This window comes from Trachinotus anak, unplaced genomic scaffold (assembly GCF_046630095.1).
Source record: "Trachinotus anak isolate AG129_WGS33_773 ecotype Australia unplaced genomic scaffold, CSIRO_AGI_Tana_v1 ptg000020l, whole genome shotgun sequence".
Lineage (NCBI taxonomy): Eukaryota > Metazoa > Chordata > Actinopteri > Carangiformes > Carangidae > Trachinotus > Trachinotus anak.
In genome coordinates this window covers 5,352,514-5,374,576 of record NW_027273871.1, presented here as the reverse complement: position 1 = coordinate 5,374,576, position 22,063 = coordinate 5,352,514, and the positions used below count along the sequence as shown (strand labels likewise).

At 42.4% G+C, this 22,063-nt stretch overlaps 1 protein-coding gene across 16 annotated transcripts in view; it reads left to right on the top strand.

Moving 5' to 3' along the window:
- Positions 1–20,801, top strand: part of LOC139637523 (NACHT, LRR and PYD domains-containing protein 3-like) — a 53,827-nt gene extending 33,026 nt beyond the window's left edge. For 4 of the 16 annotated variants that reach the window (XM_071506284.1, XM_071506280.1, XM_071506285.1 and 1 more), the window contains 7 exons: positions 15,124–15,297; positions 15,387–15,560; positions 15,653–15,826; positions 15,919–16,092; positions 18,831–18,877; positions 18,987–19,864; positions 20,013–20,801. In XM_071506284.1, coding sequence (XP_071362385.1) covers positions 15,124–15,297; positions 15,387–15,560; positions 15,653–15,826; positions 15,919–16,092; positions 18,831–18,877; positions 18,987–19,525 — 1,282 coding nt within the window. In that variant the 3' untranslated portion in view covers positions 19,526–19,864; positions 20,013–20,801. Of the gene's footprint in view, positions 1–5,999; positions 6,266–7,556; positions 7,672–7,746; positions 7,858–8,357; positions 8,472–10,075; positions 10,190–12,581; positions 12,661–12,816; positions 13,046–13,208; positions 15,010–15,123; positions 15,298–15,386; positions 15,561–15,652; positions 15,827–15,918; positions 16,093–18,830; positions 18,878–18,986; positions 19,865–20,012 lie in introns of those variants that run through there. The other 12 variants (XM_071506283.1, XM_071506291.1, XM_071506286.1 and 9 more) reach the window with 9 other exon arrangements.
- The last annotated feature ends 1,262 nt before the right edge of the window (positions 20,802–22,063 follow it).

The following is a 22,063-nucleotide window of genomic DNA, read 5'->3' as shown; positions in this document are numbered from 1 at the left end:
TGAACCACAGAATTTTATTATTATTTCTAATGTCCTTGATTGTGGCAGCATAACGGTGCAGTTCATGTTTAAAGGGTACAATGTTTGGTTTGGATTTTGACCATTTGTTTTTGTGGATGTGAAATTTCCCCAAACTCAAGATTACCTGACAGAAAAAACACAGGTCTTTGTCTTGGTCATCATAATAAATAATAATATGTTTTCCCTGGAAACTGATCATTCTTCCTGTTTTCTCTTGCACAAAGTGTTGAACATCATTCCAAAAAGTTTTACTGTCGGCACAATGATAAAATAAGTGAGAAATGGTTTCATCTTCAAGTGCACAGAAATCACATGCATATTCAATGTCTAGTTTAAATCTTTCAAGGGTTTTCTTTGAGGTTTAAACGAGACTTCTTTCACCTTGTTATTGAGACAGAATTTCTCATCAACCAGCCATGCTTTATTCCAGTTCATTTCTCCAAATTGTGCAGACCAGTTCATTTGACCTCTAGGTAGAATCTTTGGTTGTAAGCAGCTTCTCAAAAACCTGTTAGAGCAGGGTCTTTTTGTAATGTCTACTCCGCCCACAAAAATATCCCAAGTATGATTTTCTGGAACAGCAGTAATTCTTTCAGGCCCTTTAAGAAGCTGAAGCACACCCTGAGGTAATGCATCAAAAACCACCGCATATTGTTTCAGTGTGACTGGGAGTTGACATTTTAGCAAAAATTCTTCATCAGAAAGTAAGAAGCCATGGCCATTAATAAGTTGGTCGACTAATAAGACTTTATGCTCCATCCAGTCCTTGTAAAACAATGATCGGTTTTTGTATAGGATGTCTTCATTGTTCCAAATATAATAACTGGTTGGTGAGAAATTATGTTTGTAGATCAGTTTCCAGGACAGCACAGCTTGTTTGTGAAAATTTGAGAGTTTGACAGGAAGTTTTTCAACTTTATAGTTACATTTCATCATAAACCGTAAACCACCTAATGAATTAAATACATGTGGAGCAAAGGAGTTCCAGAAGTTGTTCTTCTGTCTACATAAATTACTGAACCAGTTGATCTTGAAAGAGTGATTCAACATTTCAAAGGTTAACACATCCAAACCACCATCCCTCTTGGAGTTACACAAGATATCTTTTTTCAAGTAATGGCATCTGTTCTTCCAGATAAAGTTGAATAAGATTTGATCTAATTTCTTAGAGACTACTGCAGGCATTTCTAGTGCTAGTGATAAATATACAGATCTTGATATTCCCTCAGCTTTAGATAACAGAGTCCGACCGTGTAAAGATAGATCCCTCATTAACCACATATTGAATTTTCTTTGTATCTGTTGAGTTATTGGTTCAAAGTTTATCTCAGAGCGCCTGTTCTCATTTTTGTCAAGTACAACACCCAAATATGTCACAGTTTGTTTGATGGGAATATCACTCAGTTCTGACAGATCACAGTGTTTAAGGGGAAACAGCACAGATTCATTAAGGTTCATTGTCAACCCAGAAACCTCAGAAAACTCTCTGATACATTGCACAGCTGTAACAAGTTCACTTTGTTTGGACAAAAAAAATTGCTGTATCATCTTAGTGGGCAACCTTGTCTAATTCCACGACTAATATTAAATCTGGGTGTTGTGCCATTTGTTACCTTAATTGAACTGTTACTTCCTTTATAAAGTGTTTGAACTGCCCTGAAAAACCTATTTCCAAGACCAAAACATTGAATAACTTTAAACATAAACTGGTGATTGACTGTATCAAATGCTTTATAGAAGTCCACAAATAGAATGAAACTTTCATCAGGTATAAATTCATTATAGTCTATCATGTCCAAAATCAGATGAATATTATTTACAATATTTCTCCCTGGCATAAACCCAGATTGCTCCTCATCTATAATATCATCTAATCCTATTTTTAATCGTTTAGCAAAGATAAGGGCAAACAGCTTTGCATCATTATTCAATAAACTAATCGGTCTCCAGTTTTCAATGTTTATCTTTTTTGGGTTTTGGAATTAGTTTTATCAGTCCCTGTCTTAAGTGTGGGGCAGTTCTTCTTTATCTCGAGCCTCTTCAAATAGACCAACTAAAAACGGAGCGATTGCTTGTTTAAAGCATTTATCAAACTCCCCTGTTATCCCATCATTCCCCGGAGCTTTATTATCATTGAGGGAATCAATACAATTTTGCACCTCTGTTATAGTTATTTTCTGATCACATATTACTTGGAGGTCATCATCTATTCTTCTAATGTTTGGTTGTATGGTCTGAAGGAATAGTGACATTTTATCTTCATTCAACAGGTCAGCCAGATACAGCTTTTCATAAAAACCTGCAACATATTGTGAAATTAGTTTTCCATTTTCACACACAGTATCATTCACTTTAAGTTTGCAGAGAGAAGATATTTCGTAATTCTTTTTTTCTAGATTAAAGAAATATTTGGTGCATTTTTCCCCCTGTTCAAGCCATTTCCTCCTGGATCTGATGAAGGCCCCTCCAGCTTTTCCCTCATAACATTTGTCTAATTCAGTTTGTAAATAAGCCAATTGTTCTACTTCGGCGCTGGTTGGGTCCGTTTTCTCAGATAGTGGAATCATTTGGGCGACAAGTTGAAGTTCTTTTTCTTTATTATATCTGCTGATTTTTCTACTTAATCTTATAGCTACCTTTCTTATTTCATATTTCAATAATTCCCAGTTTAATCCAAAATGCTTTAGCAAATTTGCTTGTCTCCAGCATTTGTCAATGATGTTTTGGCTTTCCTTTACAAATTCCTTATTTTGCAGCAGCGTTTTGTTTAATTTCCAATAATCTCTGTTCACCCTCTGCCTGTCAGATCCAAGATGGAATTGAACTGATATAGCTTTGTGGTCTGTCAGTATTGTGGGTTCTATTTTACCTTATTTTCTAATTCAGCTGAAATTAACCAAAAATCTATGTGAGGTTGGCGGGATCTATCCTTATTGCTCCATGTGAATACTTTTTCCTGGGGGTATCTGCGTCTCCATATATCAGTCAAGTTCATTCTGTGGCAAATATTTTCCAATTCCGTTGTCTGTTTGGCTTTTGGAGGCCATCTGTCCACACTATCATCAAACACTGTGTTGAAATCTCCGCCCCATAAAATCTCTGCTGAGGGAAACAATGTCAGCCATTGATTTATCTTATTTTCTAATGTTGAAAAAATGATGTTATTGAGGAGTTCACTGTTTGAACCATATATATTAATCAGAATAACAGGCGATTGGTTGATCTCTGCCAACATAATGATCCATCTGCCATCTTTATCATGCTTTATAACTTTCCCACCATATCTCCCCTGTAAGATGGCGACCCCTGCTGAGCGATTGCTGCCATGAGAGAACCAAACATTTCTTCCCCATCGACTTCTCCAATATGAGACATCAGTCTCAGAAGAGTGGATCTCTTGGATGAAATAAAAATCTGCACCTTTATTCTGAAGAAATAAGAACAAACTCTTCCTTTTCACTTCATTCTTAATGCCCCTGACATTGACAGAGAAAACAGAAGTTGCCACACACACACACACACACTCGTTGACTTTGTCCCGGAGCTCCGTGCTCGCTTTCCCCAGGTTGAGGCTTCGGCCTGGAGACTGCTCACCTGGCCGGACATGTCCTCCATCCGTCCCCGCGGAGCCTCCAGAGAGGTAAAGGCTTTTGAAGGTTCTTTTTCAGCTCTTCTGCTCATATTGCAGCGCCACTAGGACCACTGTCTGAGGACGGCTCCTCCCTTCAGCTCAGCAGAAACAGGAACATTCAGTTCAACACCATAAAGAACTTTTTCTCCAGGTCTTATCATACATCCATGACCTCCACACGGATGTTTCCGCTTCTTCTTCTTCTTCTGTGGTTTATTGTCGCCTCCTGTTGTTCTGGAGTCTGTATATTCTGAGAGGACCGTCTCATCTTGTTGACTCCATTTACGCTGCAGGAACTTTGGAGCTATTTACTAGTTTGTTTGTTGGTTTTCTATCATTGATTCACCTGTTCTGAGTTTGGATTACTTTCATCAAATTGGTTTATTTCTGATCATATTCTCTGTTGTTAGTTTCTTTAGTGAAGTCGGTTTTGATAAACTAGTATTTTGTAACACTACGGGCACATGAGATTATTTAGGTAGGTGGTCTGGTTTAGGACCAGCATGCACCTCGGTGGACCTGTGGTTTTTATTAGAGCAGGAGAGGCAGCAGGAGACATGAACCCTCTGTTCCTTTGTTTGCTCGCTCGTTTGGAGAAATCAGTTGATGAAGAAAATGCAGTGGCTTTGTCTGAACCATGTTTTCTAAACCAAATATCCATGACGCATCAGTGGCCTTTTGATTTGATTCAATTCAATTCAATTCAATTTGATTTGTATAGCGCCAAATCATAATATACATTATCTCAAGGCACTTTACAGGGTAAGGTCAAGACCTTACTTTGTTACAGAGAAAAACCCAACAGTTCCCACAAAGAGCAAGCGCTTGGCGACAGGGGGGAAGAAACAGGAAGAAACCTCCAACAGAACCAGGCTCAGGGTGGGCGGCCATCTGCCTCGACCGGTTGGGTTTAGAAGAAGATAAAAAAGAGGGGGTGGGGGGAGGAGAGAGGAGAGAAGAGAGAGAGAGACCAGGAACAGCTGTGTAGGTAATGGTGTTATCAATAATAATGACAGGTAACAGTGGTTAATAGTAATGATGAGTAGTGGTGGATCTGGATCCTGCTGCTCCAGAGGCAGAGAGACCTGCAGAATGAGGACAGAGAGAGGGAGAGAGAGGAGAAGCACAAACTACAGGAGAGAAAAAAATACAAAGTTAATGGCATAAAGTAGTCAAGAGAGAGAGACAGAAATAGAGAGAGAGCGCCCAGTGAATCATGGGAATCCCCCAGCAGTCTAGCTCTATAGCAGCATAACTAAGGGATGGGTCAGGACATACCCGAGCCAGCCCTAACTATAAGCTTTACTAAACAGGACAGTTTGAAGCCTGATCTTAAAGGTAGAGAGGGTGTCTGCCTCCCGATCCCACACTGGGAGCTGGTTCCACAGGAGAGGAGCCTGATAGCTGAAGGCTCTGCCCCCCATTCTACTCTTACAAACTCTTGGAACCACAAGTAGACCTGCATTTAGAGAGCGAAGTGTCCTATTTGATGTCCTATTTGTTTCAGGACAAATGTTCCGTTCAGGTGTAATTTCAGTTTGGACCCTGAGCGGATTCAGACTCAAACAAGCAGGACGATTGTCACATTTATTGGCATCTGCCACAAAAGTTGTGAATGAGAGAATGTGTTTGAGGAACGCAGGAGGGCAGGGATCCAGCAGGTGAACAGGGAGGAGCCTGCAGGTGATGTTGTGGCCTTAAACAAGGGAAATAGTGAGGGGAGATGGACGGAGAGAATCAACACGCTGCTCTCGCCTTCACTCGTCTGTATTGAGTGAGGAAAAAGGAGCGCGGTTCCCCCACTGGAGCCCTGAGGCGTTACCAAGAGATCACCCACATCAACCCAGACAAAACCCTGTACTACTGGTTTCTGCTCCTCACACTCTGACTGCAGATTCTCTATTGTTTCACATTTCTTATCCACGACAGTGAGAGGCGTGGATGATAATGGTGAAGATTCACAGCAGGAGCCGGCGGAAGCTTTGGAGCAACAACACTGGAGAGGTTCAGTTAGTGATGTTAAGAGTCAGACTTTGGAGATCTGTGATGGAACCTGCTGCCAAGAGTTCTGAGATGTGGAAACACCTTGGTTTGATTTTGTCCAATAAGGCTGATGGTATAATACACAAACCTAGTACTTCAAACATTGTCCATAATACAATATTTCCTGTGTGTATTTGTTAAAGCAGTGAAATTGTCAACGATACATATCCTCCCAGGTCTCTCAGCACTGCAGCGCTCCCACTTTTAAACTCTGAAGCACCAGACTCTCTCCAAGCGACAGTAATTCACTAGAACACTTCTTACATTGTTCTGCACATGCTCACATAAACTTTTCCTACCTGACCCACAGGACATGGTGAAGCTGCACAGACTCACTAACAAACACATGTGCAGGGTGGAGAAGTGTTAGTACACAGGAGGCTGAACTGGCAGAGCGCTTGTCTTAGAGACTGAATCCTTATGGCAGTGGCCTGGGTTCAAGTCCAACACAGAGTGAACCATGAACTCACCACACTTTACTCTCCACCCTCCGCCTCCCCCCATTTCCTGGTTGAACTTTGGCTTCACTTTGAACAAACGTTGTGATGCAGATGATTTTCTCCTCTGAAGGTAATGTGAGCAGTTTTTAATGTTTTACTCGTTAACACCTGTTGTTACCTGAGTCATTTCACCTTCAGCTTATCGTTGTGTTGTTGTGTTATAATGTTACTATGGTTGTGTAGTTGTTGTTGTGTTATTATAACGTGACTGTAACTGAGTCAGAGCTATAACTGAAGTGTGGACCCACATTAACCGTGTCCTCCATGTTGTGTGGATATCTGCAGTAGAAGCGGTGGAATAAGAGCAGAAGCAGAGTTAGTTGATGGTCAGTAGTTGAACACAGAGTCGTTATTACTGTGCAGCTCCACTTCCTGAGGACTGGAGGCAGCTTTTCAGCCTGTGGAGGAGGCGGAGATGAGCCGCTGCTCTCCCGCTGTCTGAGCCACTAAATGCGGCCTGAGCTGGGCCGGACAGCCGCCGGAGAACAGCTGTGACTTTCTGTGGGTGAATGGTGTCATTAGATTTAACTACAGGACTGATGTGGACACAGCGGCGGGCTGAGGGGCTGACGGGGTTTTTAAGGCTCTGTATGATGCTCAGAAACACAGTTAACACCGCATCAGATGAGCCAGAGGCTCCTGGTTCTCCAACAGGAACTAAAGGGTCACAATAGATTTGAAAGTTGTAGTTTTTGACTTGTTTTTAAAGCTCTTTGGGACCGGCTCACACTGCAGCTTCTCTGTTGTTTTATAATCCCTGTCCAGCTCTTAGATCTTCCACTGACGGACTTTTAAATCATTTTACACACAAGAAAATAGTCAGTGCAGCGTTTTTTAACTCTGCTGCAAAATCATGGAAAATCCTGCCAAGAGCTGAAAGAGACGCAGGCTCTGTGGACATTTTTAAACTACTCTGAAAACTTATCTATTTAACTTGGCTTTTAATTAATGATCTCATATTTTACATTTCTTACTGATTCCTGTCTTTATTTGGATTTTTTCCACTTTTACAACTATTTGCATTGTTTAATTTGATTGTCCTTTTATTCAGCCTTATTTTATTGTACTATTCCATTTTTTATTGTAAAGCACTTTGAGCTACATCTCTTGTATGAAAAGTGCTCAATAAATAAAGCTTATAATTATTGATTATTATTAGTGTGATCAATACTACTTCACATCACTGATCAATACCGAACATTTACTGAGACTTTATTGATTATTGATTCCACCTTGTTGGATCAATGTCACATCCAATCAGTTGATCTCAGTCCTTCTGTGTGTCAGTGGATGTTAATGTTGGTCCATCGTGTGTGTGCTGGGCTGCTCTTCACTTCACTGCAGCTTCATGACTCCATCTAGTGGACTGATAGTAGAAGTACAGCAGCTTCCTCTTCCTCACTCTGCTGTCAGACTGGATTCAACTGACGCTGATATGAACCAGAGAAGAAGAGTCAGTCGGTGGAGGAGCAGCTGGTATTTTTACAGGAGAAATTATGTCAGTTTGAGTGGATGTGCAGATGAATGATTTGTGTTTGTCTCCACATGAAGGTAGAAAGTGTGTGTGAGCTGATGTGGATGTGAATCCAGCAGCATGGATCAGTGTGAGGACAGAGAGGAGGGAGCCCCTCCCTCTAAAAGCAGCCAGACCAGAGGTCAGAGGTGAGATGAGGATCTCTAACTGTCCATGACTCTTCTCCATGTCAGAGCTCAGCTCTCAGATCACTGCTCCATCATTATTATGTCAGACAATCTGTTGATCAAAGGTGAGAATTCAAACCGACAGAAAGTCTTTTCACACTAGAAGTTAGAGGTTTTGTTTATTAAAAGATTGAACATATTTTTCATCAGTTCATATCAGATTAAAATGCCAGAACTAACCAGAATAAAATAAAGTGAATCAAACTGACATGACTTCAGCTTACTTCATTTATCCGTCCACTATCTCAGTATTTCCCTCAACTTGAGGGTATTAAACACAGGAATCTAATGCAAAGTAAAGAAATAATATGGATGTAGTAAATATGATGACAGGTGATTTCAGGTGAGGCAGGGTGTTAATCTTGTGAAATGAGTTGTTGTTGTGTTTATTGAAAGATTGAACATATTTTCCATCAGTTTTTCCTCAACATGCACATTAATCAGATCTGTTGTTGTTTCAGGATCCAGCAGCAGAGACCAGTCTCTCCAGAACCCAGCTGTCTGTCTTTTAAGAGCAACTACTCAATGGGCCGGCTCATTAACTTTAAAGAAGGACGTCCATCAGCTCATCAGATGTAAGATGTAACTGACAGTAAAACTCAGGTTATTGTAGAAAAGAACCAGTTTGTACGACGTGTTGTTGGACCAGGTCTGAAATCAAAGTGTTTGTGTCTGTTGTGAACATCCACACTGGAAGGTGGAGGTCAAACTGCAGCCGTCATAGAGGGGGAGGGTGGTGATGTGCTTTAAATATGGAGATAATAATAATAATTTATTTGTATAGCACTTTTCAGTACAAGTAACAAAGTGCTTCACATGAGTCAAATATAAAACCTCCAAACAAATGAAATGAAACATCCAACAAATCAAACAAAATATGCAAACAAATCAAGGTGAAATACAAATTAAATTAAAAAGGTATCATGCAATAAAAAGCTCCTTTGGTTTTCAGCTTAGACGTTGGAACAATGAACTACCAGAGGATCTCAGACCGATTGTATTGACGTATGATGTCATCAAGAGGCAGCATATAACTAGAAAATTAAATTGGACCCAGGATTGAACCTTGGGGAACTCCATAGGGTGAATTAGCAGAAGAAGAGACTGAACCAGCCATCGACACAGAGAAACACCTGTTAGAGAGATAGAACCTGAACCAGTTTAGAACCACACCAGTGATTCCAGCCCACTTCTCCAGTCTGTCGATGAGTATGTTGTGATCTACTGTGTGGAAGGCAGCACTGAGGTGTAAAAGAACTGAAATGGAGCAATAAGCTGCATCTTCAGCCAATAAGATCTCATTGCAAACTTTAAGACGAGCCGTCTCAGGGCTGTGGAGTGAACGGAAGCCAGACTGGAATATTTCAAACTGGTTATTATTTGTTAAATGTGCTAATAACTGTTTGAACACAACTTTTTCTAAAACTCTGGACAGAAATGGGAGTTTAGAGACAGATCTGCAATTTTTCAGAGTGGTAGGATCCAAGGTAGGTTTTTCAAGGAGAGGTTCAATAAGAGCTGTTTTAAAACAGGCAGGAACAGAGCCAGAGGTCAGAGAGCTGTTCACAGTTGATAGACTGGAGGAGCCTAGAGTGGGCATAGTGTTGTAGTCCTGTAGGAAACACATCCAGTGAGCAAGATGAAGACTTCATTTGTTGAACCATTTCAGTGAGTGTAAATAGAGACACTGGTGTAAATGTGCTGTGGGAAGAAGCATAGAATGATCTGTAAGTTACTGGTTCTGGAACAGGTCAATTGTGAGAGAGGGTTCTGTCAGCTTGGGATTTTACTTTTTAAATTATTTTGGTAAAAAGTATTTTAAACTTTCCACATTTCATCAAAATCCATAAAGACAAAACAAGTGCAGTTACATATCAGATTAAAATGCCAGAACTAACCAGAATAAAATAAAGTCAATCAAACTGACATGACTTCAGCTTACTTCATTTATCCGTCCACTATCTCAGTATTTCCCTCAACTTGAGGGTATTAAACACAGGAATCTAATGCAAAGTAAAGAAATAATATGGATGTAGTAAATATGATGACAGGTGATTTCAGGTGAGGCAGGGTGTTAAACTTGTGAAATGAGTTGTTGTTGTTTTTATTGAAAGATTGAACATATTTTCCATCAGTTTTTCCTCAACATGCACATTAATCAGATCTGTTGTTGTTTCAGGATCCAGCAGCAGAGACCAGACTCTCCTGAACCCAGCTGTCTGTCTTTTAAGAGCAACTACTCAATGGGCCGGCTCATTAACTTTAAAGAAAGACGTCCGTCAGCTGATCAGATGTAAGATGTAACTGACAGTAAAACTCAGGTTATTGTAGAAAAGAACCAGTTTGTACGACGTGTTGTTGGACCAGGTCTGAAATCAAAGTGTTTCTGTCTGTTGTGAACGTCCACACTGGAAGGTGGAGGTCAAACTGCAGCCGTCATAGAGGGGGAGGGTGGTGATGTGCTTTAAATATGGAGATAATAATAATAATTTATTTGTATAGCACTTTTCAGTTCAAGTAACAAAGTGCTTCACATGAGTCAAATATTAAACCTCCAAACAAATGAAATGAAACATCCAACAAATCAAACAAAATATGCAAACAAATCAAGGTGAAATACAAATTAAATTAAAAAGGTATCATGCAATAAAAGCTCCTTTGGTTTTCAGCTTAGACGTTGGAACAATGAACTACCAGAGGATCTCAGACCGATTGTATTGACGTATGATGTCATCAAGAGGCAGCATATAACTAGAAAATTAAATTGGACCCAGGGTTGAACCTTGGGGAATTCCATAGGGTGAATTAGCAGAAGATGAGACTGAACCAGCCATCGACACAGAGAAACACCTGTTAGAGAGATAGAACCTGAACCAGTTTAGAACCACACCAGTGATTCCGGCCCACTTCTCCAGTCTGTCGATGAGTATGTTGTGATCTACTGTGTCGAAGGCAGCACTGGGGTCTAAAAGAACTGAAATGGAGCAATAAGCTGCATCTTCAGCCAATAAGATCTCATTGCAAACTTTAAGACGAGCCGTCTCAGGGCTGTGGAGTGAACGGAAGCCAGACTGGAATATTTCAAACTGGTTATTATTTGTTAAATGTGCTAATAACTGTTTGAACACAACTTTTTCTAAAACTCTGGACAGAAATGGGAGTTTAGAGACAGATCTGCATTTTTTCAGAGTGGTAGGATCCGAGGTAGGTTTTTCAAGGAGAGGTTCAATAGGAGCTGTTTTAAAACAGGCAGGAACAGAGCCAGAGGTCAGAGAGCTGTTCACAGTTGATAGACTGGAGGAGCCTAGAGTGGGCATAGTGTCGTAGTCCTGTAGGAAACACATCCAGTGAGCAAGATGAAGACTTCATTTGTTGAACCATTTCAGTGAGTGTAAATAGAGACACTGGTGTAAATGTGCTGTGGGAAGAAGCATAGAATGATCTGTAAGTTACTGGTTCTGGAACAGGTCAATTGTGAGAGAGGGTTCTGTCAGCTTGGGATTTTACTTTTTAAATTATTTTTGTAAAAAGTATTTTAAACTGTCCACAGTTCATCAAAATCCATAAAGACAAAACAAGTGCAGTTACATATCAGATTAAAATGTCAGAACTAACCAGAATAAAATAAAGTGAATCAAACTGACATGACTTCAACTTACTTCATTTATCCGTCCACTATCTCAGTATTTCCCTCAACTTGAGGGTATTAAACACAGGAATCTAATGCAATGTGGTTTGAATATGGAGATAACGTCTCCCATGTTCAGACAGTCTGTCCTGGAAGACTTTCACAGTGTTGACGAGGGCTGAACAATGAATCCAAATATAATCAAAATCACAGTATGGCCAAGTGCAACTTCCAAATCACAGGAGCTGCAGTTTTTCTGATGACGGTAAAATGTGTCACAACATTGTTGTGTGTTGTTAGCACCATAGCATGTTAGTATGTGGTGCTACAGAGACGCCCCAGACTACAAATCATATTCTCCAGACGTAAAGGAACATGTCTGTTCAAAAATCACATCATCATCATTTTACATTTTTACAAATATCATGAAGCCGAGTGTTGACCTCAGTTGTTCACTTGAAAAGTGACAGAAATAGTTTGTGTGAAGAGAGAAGTTCAAACCCCGCCTACTTTCTCACCTGCACACAGCTGACCAATCAGTGAGGGAGGTGGATGTTTCAGACGCTGTTCAACCATCAACACCTCTGACTGAGAACTGATCCTTTAAAATGTTCCTGACTCATGTTTGAACTGTCTCTTACTCAGTGAAAATGTTTTGGTTCATTGTCATTTTCATACTGGGGGCTGCCCAGTACAACCAGTCTGATACAAGCAGACACTGAGCAGCTCCACTGGAGCAGCTGGAGGGTCGAGGTGCCTTGCTTCAGGGCTCTTCAGCAGTGTTGAGTGAGGGAGGGAGAGCTGTGTGGAGGGTTGGTGAGAGACGTTGGGACTAAACCAAACTGGTGAAGCCAAACACTGAGCTGGAAGCTACAAACAGCTGCAGACTGAGCTGTTGATTCTCAGTGGGATCAGCAGGACTAGTAAACCTTTACCTCCACAGGGAGTGGTCTGATTCACTGCTCACATCCGAACATCACTTCATGGACCTTTAGCTTGTGTCTGTCTCTGTGTGGACAGACATAATGTGAGCTCATTCTTCATGATTCCTCCACAGAGTGGACCAGGAGAGCTCAGTGGTTCCCAGGGGTCAGTCTGCCCAGCAGCATCAAACACACCTGGACTCCATATTTATGGTCTGTACATGTACAACAGCTACTTTCACATCTGCTCACAATCATCTCCATGCTGCACTGTTAGACCAGTGGACTGTCAGTCTGTCCAACATGGATCTGATGTTTGGCTCCATGGTTTTAGTTTGATGCTGTCACTCATATAGTTTCCCGTTCCAGCTGCTGGAGGGGAACATGGTCACTTTTGTGAAGAACGAGCTGAAGAAGATCCAGAAGCTTCTGGGTCCAGATTACCCAGAATGCTCAGAGAGCCAGAGGGAGGATGAGGAGGTGTTGGAAGGTGAGGATGAGGAGCAGAGGAGGAGCAGCAGAGAGGCATTTCTGAAGATCACAGTGAACTTCCTTAGGAGGATGAAGCAGGAGGAGCTGGCTGACTGTCTGCAGAGCAGTAAGAGGATTTCTCTAAAGATTCAACATGATGGAGAAATGAGACATTTACTAACATGTAAATCTGTTCATATATGTTCATATATGTATTCTTTATGGGAATTAAACAGTCATGTGTTCTTCATGAATCAGTTATTCATATAGTTTCTTCTGTGTTCATTCAGGAAACTCTGCTGCAGTTTGTGGACGTAAACTCAAATCTAAGCTGAAGGAGAAGTTCCAGTGTGTGTTTGAGGGGATCTCTAAAGCAGGAAACCCAACCCTTCTGAATCAGATCTACACAGAGCTCTTCATCACAGAGGGAGGGGCTGGAGAGGTCAATGATGAACATGAGGTCAGACAGATTGAAACAGCTTCCAGGAAACCAGACAGACCAGAAACAACCATCAGACAAGAAGACATCTTTAAAGCCTCACCTGGAGATGGACCAATCAGAAGAGTGATGACAAAGGGAGTGGCTGGCATTGGGAAAACAGTCTTAACACAGAAGTTCACTCTGGACTGGGCTGAAAACAAAGCCAACCAGGACATACAGTTCACATTTCCCTTCACCTTCAGAGAGCTGAATGTGCTGAAAGAGAAAAAGTTCAGCTTGGTGGAACTTGTTCATCACTTCTTCACTGAAACCAAAGAAGCAGGAATCTGCAGGTTTGATCAGTTCCAGGTTGTGTTCATCTTTGACGGTCTGGATGAGTGTCGACCTCCTCTGGACTTCCACAACACTGAGATCCTGACTGATGTGACAGAGTCCACCTCAGTGCACGTGCTGCTGACAAACCTCATCAGGGGGAAACTGCTTCCCTCTGCTCGCCTCTGGATAACCACACGACCTGCAGCAGCCAATCAGATCCCTCCTGAGTGTGTTGACATGGTGACAGAGGTCAGAGGGTTCACTGACCCACAGAAGGAGGAGTACTTCAGGAAGAGGTTCAGAGATGAGGAGCAGGCCAGCAGGATCATCTCCCACATGAAGACATCTCGAAGCCTCCACATCATGTGCCACATCCCAGTCTTCTGCTGGATCACTGCTACAGTTCTGGAGGATGTGTTGAAGACCAGAGAGGGAGGAGAGCTGCCCAAGACCCTGACTGAGATGTACATCCACTTCCTGGTGGTTCAGTCCAAACTGAAGAAGGTCAAGTATGATGGAGGAGCTGAGACAGATCCACACTGGAGTCCAGAGACCAGGAAGATGATTGGGTCTCTGGGAAAACTGGCTTTTGAGCAGCTGCAGAAAGGAAACCTGATCTTCTATGAATCAGACCTGACAGAGTGTGGCATCGATATCAGAGCAGCCTCAGTGTACTCAGGAGTGTTCACACAGGTCTTTAAAGAGGAGAGAGGCCTGTACCAGGACAAGGTGTTCTGCTTCGTCCATCTGAGTGTTCAGGAGTTTCTGGCTGCTCTTCATGTCCATCGGACCTTCATCAACTCTGGAGTCAATCTGTTGTCAAAGGAACAAACAACATCCAGGTGGACTAAAGTCTTCAGAGACAAACCTGAACCAGCACTTTTCTACCAGAGAGCTGTGGACAAGGTTTTACAGAGTCCAAATGGACACCTGGACTTGTTCCTCCGCTTCCTCCTGGGTCTTTCACTGCAGACCAATCAGACTCTGCTACGAGGCCTGATGACAAAGACAGGAAGTGGCTCACAGACCAATCAGGAAACAGTCCAGTACATCAAGGAGAAGATCAGTGAGGATCTGTCTGCAGAGAAAAGCATCAACCTGTTCCACTGTCTGAATGAACTGAATGATGGTTCTCTAGTGGAGCAGATCCAACAGTCCCTGAGATCAGGACGTCTCTCCACAGATAAACTGTCTCCTGCTCAATGGTCAGCTCTGGTCTTCATCTTACTGTCATCAGAAAAAGATCTGGACGTGTTTGACCTGAAGAAATACTCTGCTTCAGAGGAGGCTCTTCTGAGGCTGCTGCCAGTGGTCAAAGCCTCCAACAAAGCTGTGTAAGTGGAGAGAGAGTTGGATTTATTCATGATTATATAAAGACACTTCTATCTGTTCAACAGGAGAGAAAACAAATGATGTTCTTCTTTAATTCCATGTTATCATCTCTTCAGACTGAGTGTCTGTAACCTCTCAGACAGAAGCTGTGAAGCTCTGTCCTCAGTCCTCAGCTCCCAGTCCTCTAGTCTGAGGGACCTGAACCTGAGTAACAACAACCTGCAGGATTCAGGAGTGAAGCTGTTGTCTGCTGGACTGAGGAGTCCACACTGTTCACTGGAAGGTCTGAGGTTAGTGTTTAACATTTTTTGCAAGATACAGGCCTCTATTTACTCGAAAAATGTCAGTTTGTGAATTTTTTTTTGGATTTCCTCTTCAGACTGAGTGGCTGTAACCTTTCAGACAGAAGCTGTGAAGCTCTGTCCTCAGTCCTCAGCTCCCAGTCCTCTAGTCTGAGAGACCTGGACCTGAGTAACAACAACCTGCAGGATTCAGGAGTGCAGGTGTTGTCTGCTGGACTGAGGAGTCCACACTGTTCACTGGAAGCTCTGAGGTTAGTGTTTAATATTTTTTGCAAGATACAGGCCTCTATTTACTTGAAAAATGTCAGTTTTTGAATGTTTTTTTTTTGGATTTCCTCTTCAGACTGAGTGTCTGTAACCTCTCAGAGAGAAGCTGTAAAGCTCTGTCCTCAGTCCTCAGCTCCCAGTCCTCTAGTCTGAGAGACCTGGACCTGAGTAACAACAACCTGCAGGATTCAGGAGTGAAGGTGTTGTCTGCTGGACTGAGGAGTCCACACTGTTCACTGGAAACTCTCAGGTCAGGATCCATCAACCTGTTTATCTGATGACTGTTTATAGACCACCAAGTGTTGACAGAAGGTTCCTGTGTGTTGTTTTGTGTGTGTTCAGTCTGTCAGGCTGTCTGGTCACAGAGGAAGGTTGTTCTTCTCTGGCCTCAGCTCTGAGATCCAACCCCTCCCATCTGAGAGAGCTGGACCTGAGCTACAATCATCCAGGAGACTCAGCAGTGAAGCAGCTGTCTGCTGGACGGGAGGATCCAGACTGGAGACTGGAGTCTCTCAGGTATGGACAGACACTGTCTGATAGAGGAGAAGAGCTGTGAACAGTTTCTCGGTCACAGCTGATGACAGATCTGAACAGAAACAAGAGGAGTTTTCTCCTGATGACTCCAGTGTCTCATCATGACTCACTGTGTCATATTGAGGAGAACAGATCTCACTGTTCTGAAATCAGCTGTTGTCAGCTGTGTTTTTTATTTTTTATTTCAGGCTGAATCAGTACAAAGCAGCTTGGAGACGTTTCAGCTGGTTTAATAAAACCATCTCCACTGCTCAGAGACATTAATCTCCCAGTGTCTTCAACCAGGGAGGAAATAAAAGAATTCAATCAGGTCGCACCATCACGTCTCTGTCTCCTAAAATACTGATGATCAATAATCAGCTGAACCTCTCTGAGCTCCTGATCTTGTGATGATGAGATCTGTTGTATTTAGGAGACAGTAAATCATGACTGTGACAAACAGATGTAATAACTATACGGAGGCTTCCAGCTGTCAACAACAAGACTGAGCTGTAACCAACCAGCCCACAGGTCGTCTGTCAGCAGCTATGACCCATAGTTAGGTTTTGTTGCTGGGCGACATCTTGTGGCCGTAGATGTCGGCCGCTCTCGGTACAGTCACACAGCCAGTACACACGGCTGTTATTGTAACCATGACAACCAAGGTCTGGTACACCTGCTGCCGTAGGAGCACTATTCCAGGAGACGCTGCTGTGAGTCGTATCAGAGGGTTGTTGCTGTTCAGGTTGGAAAAAAACTCATTGTGGTGAACAGGTGAATAATGTCATCTGGATCAAGAGTAGGCTTTTTAAGTAGAGGTTTAATTACTGCAACTTTAAAAGCCTGCGGTACATAACCAGTTGATAAAGTTAATCAGACTTGATATAGAGGTGTCGATTAAAGGAAAAACTTCTGTGAACACCCTTGTTGGAACGGGGTCTAGAAGACAAGTCGATGGTTTAGATGAAGAAACTGTTGAAGCGAGCTCAGAGAGATGTACAGGAGAGAAACAGTCAAAATATAAGCCAGTTACAGTGGACTCTGAGGCTGCTGAACTGGACAGTACATCTGAGCCAGCTGTGGGGAGGAGATGGTGAATTTTTTTCTCGAACAGAGACAATTTTATTTGTAAAGAAGCTCATAAAGTCATTACAACTGAGGGCTAAAGGTATAGATGGATCAACAGAGCTGTGACTGTCTGTCAGCCTGGCTACAGTGCTGAACAGAAACCTGGGATTGTTCTTGTTTTCTTCTATCAATGATGAATAATAGGATGTTCTGGCTTTACGAACTCAAATGTTAACAGAAAATGGTCAGATAAAAGAGGGTTTCTGGGAGAAACTGTTAGATATTCAATGTCAATCCCATAAGTCAGAACCAGATCAAGGGTCTGGTTAAAAGAGTGAGTGGGTTCATTAACATGCTGACAGAAGCCAATTGAGTCTAATAATGAATTAAATGCAATACTCAGGCTGTCACTTTCAACATCTACATGAATGTTAAAATCACCCACCATGATAACTTTATCTGTGCTGAGAACTAACTCAGATAAAAAGTCTGAGAACTCAGATAAGAACTCAGAGTCAGGGGCAGGAGGACGATATACAGTAACTAGTAGGACTGGTTTTTGTGTCTTCCAGTTTGGGTGAGACAGACTAAGAATAAGGCTTTCAAATGAATGATGATTAACCTTAGGCTTAGGATTCATTAATAAAGTGGAGTGATAGATGGCTGCCACCCCTCCTCCTCGGCCTGTGCTTCGAGGGATATGAACGTTAACATGAGTGGGGGGTGTTGATTCATTCAGACTAACATATTCATCCTGCTGCAGCCAGGTTTCAGTCAGACAGAGCAGATCAATGTGATGATCAGTTATCAGATCATTGACTGGTAGAGATTTAGATGAGAGTGATCTGATATTCAATAAGCCACATTTAATTTTCCTGTTATTTGGTTCTGGAATAACAGTTGTGTTCGTTCTTATTAGGTTTTCATGTCTAACTCCTCCTCTGTTCACTTTTGATTTATTACATTTAAATGTAGGTGGTGGGGACAGACAGTTTTTAGGGGGTGAATGGCAGCGACTGCTCTAAGAGGCGCAGAGCAGAGAGTCAGACTGCGGCTCTGCCTCCTGCTCTCAGCTCTGGTTTGTCCTGGCTTTGATTTCTGATAAACTCAGTGAGGTTTCTAGATAAGAGAGCAGCTCCATCCAGCGTGGGATGTTTGCCGTCCCGTCTAATCAGACCAGGTCTTCCCCAGAAAGTCTGCCAGTTATCAACAAACCCACATCGTTGGCGGAACACCAGCTCGATAACCAGCGGCTGAACGATGACCAGCGGCTTCATGTCTCCGCTGGTCAGGTTGGGGAGGGGCCCAGAGAAAACTACGGAGTCCGACACTGTTTCAGCACAAGTTCACACCGACTCCACATGAATCTTAGTGATCTCCGATTGGTGTGATCGGGTGTCATTAGTGCCAACGTGCATTACAGTCGTCCTGTATTTACGTTTATCCTTCGCCAGCAGCTTCAGGTTGGACTCAGTGTCTGGCCCCAGGAAACATTGGACTATGGCCGCTGGTGTCGCTAACTTCACCAGTGACCAGAGTTTGTTTCCCAGCGGGGGGAGAACCTGTTAGAAACTGAACACAGTAATAAAACAGTGTGTGTGTGAGAGCCATGTAATGTCCATGTCTGCATGCTGACAGAGAACATGCTGGTCTGACCCCCCTCCTCCTTTCAGGGTGGAGCCTGCTGGAGGCCGCTGGTTGAGACCAGGTCTGAGGAAGTGTAAGTGTGATTTTCACTGATTCATGAAAACAAAGCAGCACATTGAGTCATCAATAACTGATCAGATGATAGATCAATAACTGCAGCTGTGTCTTGTTCTCTCCATCAGATTCCTGTGAACTCACACTCGACACAAACACAGTGAACACAAAGATCAAACTGTCTGACAACAACAGGAAGATGACACATGTGAAGGAGGATCAGTCGTATCCTGATCATCCAGACAGATTTTACCGGTTTCCTCAGCTGCTGTGTAGAACTGGTCTGACTGGTCGCTGTTACTGGGAGGTCAAGTGGAGAGGAGAGGTTTATATATCAGTGAGTTACAGAGGAATCAGCAGGAGAGGAAACAGTGAAGACTGTTGGTTTGGATGGAACGATCAGTCCTGGAGTCTGTTCTGCTCTGAAAGTGGTTACTCTGTCTATCACAATAACAGAGAAACATCTGTCTCCTCCTCCTCTTCCTCCTCCTCCGTCTCTCACAGAGCAGCAGTGTATGTGGACTGTCCTGCTGGCTCTCTGTCCTTCTACAGAGTCTCCTCTGACTCACTGATCCACCTCCACACCTTCAACACCACCTTCACTCAGCCTCTGTATCCTGGGTTCTGGTTCTGGTTCACTCCTGGTTCCTCGGTGTCTCTGTGTTAGTGGAGCACAGAGTCTCCTCCTGTTAGAGAAACTTTCTCTGTTTGACAGATCTGTGTGTCTCTGTCACTCACATTTTCAGATTTATGTATTGAATCAGTTTATTTATAAAAAATGATTCTTGTGAACAGAGATTTCGCTTTGAAAGCCAATGTCCAGAAGAAAGACTGAACGTCTCCAAGAGAAGAACTGGTTTCTGTTTCTGTCCCAGCTGCTGGAAGACTTGTCAAAGGTTTTCAGGTCCTGGGTTTGAATTCTCAGGTGACTCGGTGAAGTTTGAAGTCCAACACTGAAAGTGAAAACATCAAATCTGTCACAGCCTCAAAGTGGTGAGACATTTTGGTGTGTTTGATCCTGATCACGTCAGAAAGTCCAGCACCCGGAGCAAAGACTGAGCAGCTTTTAGAGACGATGTCTCCAGTGTCTCTGACCAAATGTCTCACAGTGTCAGAGACTCTTCAGGTGTTTTACACTCAGGTTTGATCCTCAGGCCGCTCAAGTTTGAAGTCCAACACCCAAAGTGAAAACTCAAAGGCTCTGAGGGAAACTTGTCAAACTGTCTTTGAGTGAGTTAGAAAGCTCCTGACTCCCCTGAAGAGTCTGAGCCTTTCTTTTATTATTCTTTCTTCATGGGATATTTTTGAGGGTGCAGTAGTTTGGGGGGTCTGAGGGGGTACACGTACTGTACATACATATGTATATAGATCTTTATTACTCTGACTCAATATAATTTCAGATGTGATTTTCTTAAAGGATATCACTCAGTGCTCATTGTAGCTTTGTGAAAATATGGATGTAAATGTAAAAATGAAAAGCAGCAAAGCAGGAGTTTAATTTCTTTGCTGGGTAAAGAGTTTTTTTATGTGACTTTCTCCATGTGTATCTATCACAGTAAAACTCTGCACAACAACAGACACATTATGATGCTTTAAGTTCAGTGTCACAGATGTGAAACTCTCCTGCTGTGAAAAGAAAAAAGTCTTCAAGTCTAATTTTGTTTCCAATCAGATGAATTTCTGTCACTTCTCATTCACATATTCATCAATATTTAGAGTGTGTTTGTCTTCAGCAGTAACAGGCTGTATAACCTGTGTTTTACTGCCATAAATATGAACTTATTTTGTCCAAGTTTATTGATAATGATAAAACTGATGAGTTATGTGTTGGTGACCTGTGGTTGTGAGTATGAAGGGGTTATTTGTTTTCACTGGGTTTCAATGAGCCAGATACTGACACTGAGATTCTGCATATATCTGATTAAAATATGAACTAAACTGCTGGTTTCTGTCAAGTCTGTGTCTTGTCAGCTTTTTTGACTTGTTTATGGATCATCACCTTCTATGTTTTCTCAGATAGTTTCTTCAAAATACAGTTTTTTTAACAGTTGATTTGCAGCATTTTAACCCTGAGCCTCAAACAGTGGTGTCCAAACTTAACGGTGGTCCCAAGACAAAAGGTTGGGAACCAGCGGTTTCATTTTTAGCTGTGTGTTATATGATCTGGTGTTGGCTGATGCTGGATAATGCTTCTGTCAAACAGGACGCTTCAAACCGTCCTGACGCGCTGCGAGCTGTTGGAAATACTGGGTTTCAGAGCACAGAGCTGCAGTTTCCACGTCCTGTCTGAAAGATCACACCTGTTCAACTTCAGGTGTCACTGTTGCGTATTAGCGTGATGACGTCAGACTTCAGGTCAAAGTGCAGCCTCACAGAACAGAGTGGACTCTGTCTTCACTGTCAAACGTTGGACTTTACACCACTGATTCTCCTCCCAGCCCCAGGACTGAGCTCTCAGGTGATCTGAAGGAGGCGGAGTCTGTGGCTCTCACCTGCTCAGCTCCTCCTCCCTGTCCACACATGATGGATACAGCATCACCTGCTCTGCCAGGTGTCCTGAGGATGAAGGAGGAGATGTCAAGACAGCAAAGAATAAACAGACTCTCAGTGTTTCGTGTCAGACCAGTGTCTGATGCTGGATCCTGTCGGAACATGGAGCTGTTTTTATTTTTGGCCACATGGGGGCAGCACAACCACAGTGACACAGTTTTCAGTTTACATTTCACATGACTGCTGACCTGAGCAGCACAGGTGTTGCTGACTGGGCAGCTCACACAGGTGCCTTGAGTTTTCTTTGTTCTGTGTCCTGAGCTCATTCTCTGTTTGTCCTTCAGCTGAGCTGCTTCCCTCCATCATCTCACCTTTGTTCCTGATGTGTTGAGTGAGGAGTTTATTTCCTTGTCTTCGTTTTGTTATATTTATTTTGTTCTTCAGTAGCACATCTAATCTCCTGGGTTTGTTCTCATGATTATTCTGTATATTCACAGTCAGAATGAATTGATGAACTGATTTTGATCTAGAATTGTTTGTTGCTTTATTCATGATCTTAGCGTCTTAGTGAATCCAGTCATGCGGCGAATATATCGATAGAAAAACAACATTCCTGTAAAAAAGTGTAAGAAGTGACAAATAAATGCAACAAAAAAATAATAATAAATAAATAAATCACAAAATCAATGAACCTTGACGTGTGTAGAAGAAAAGC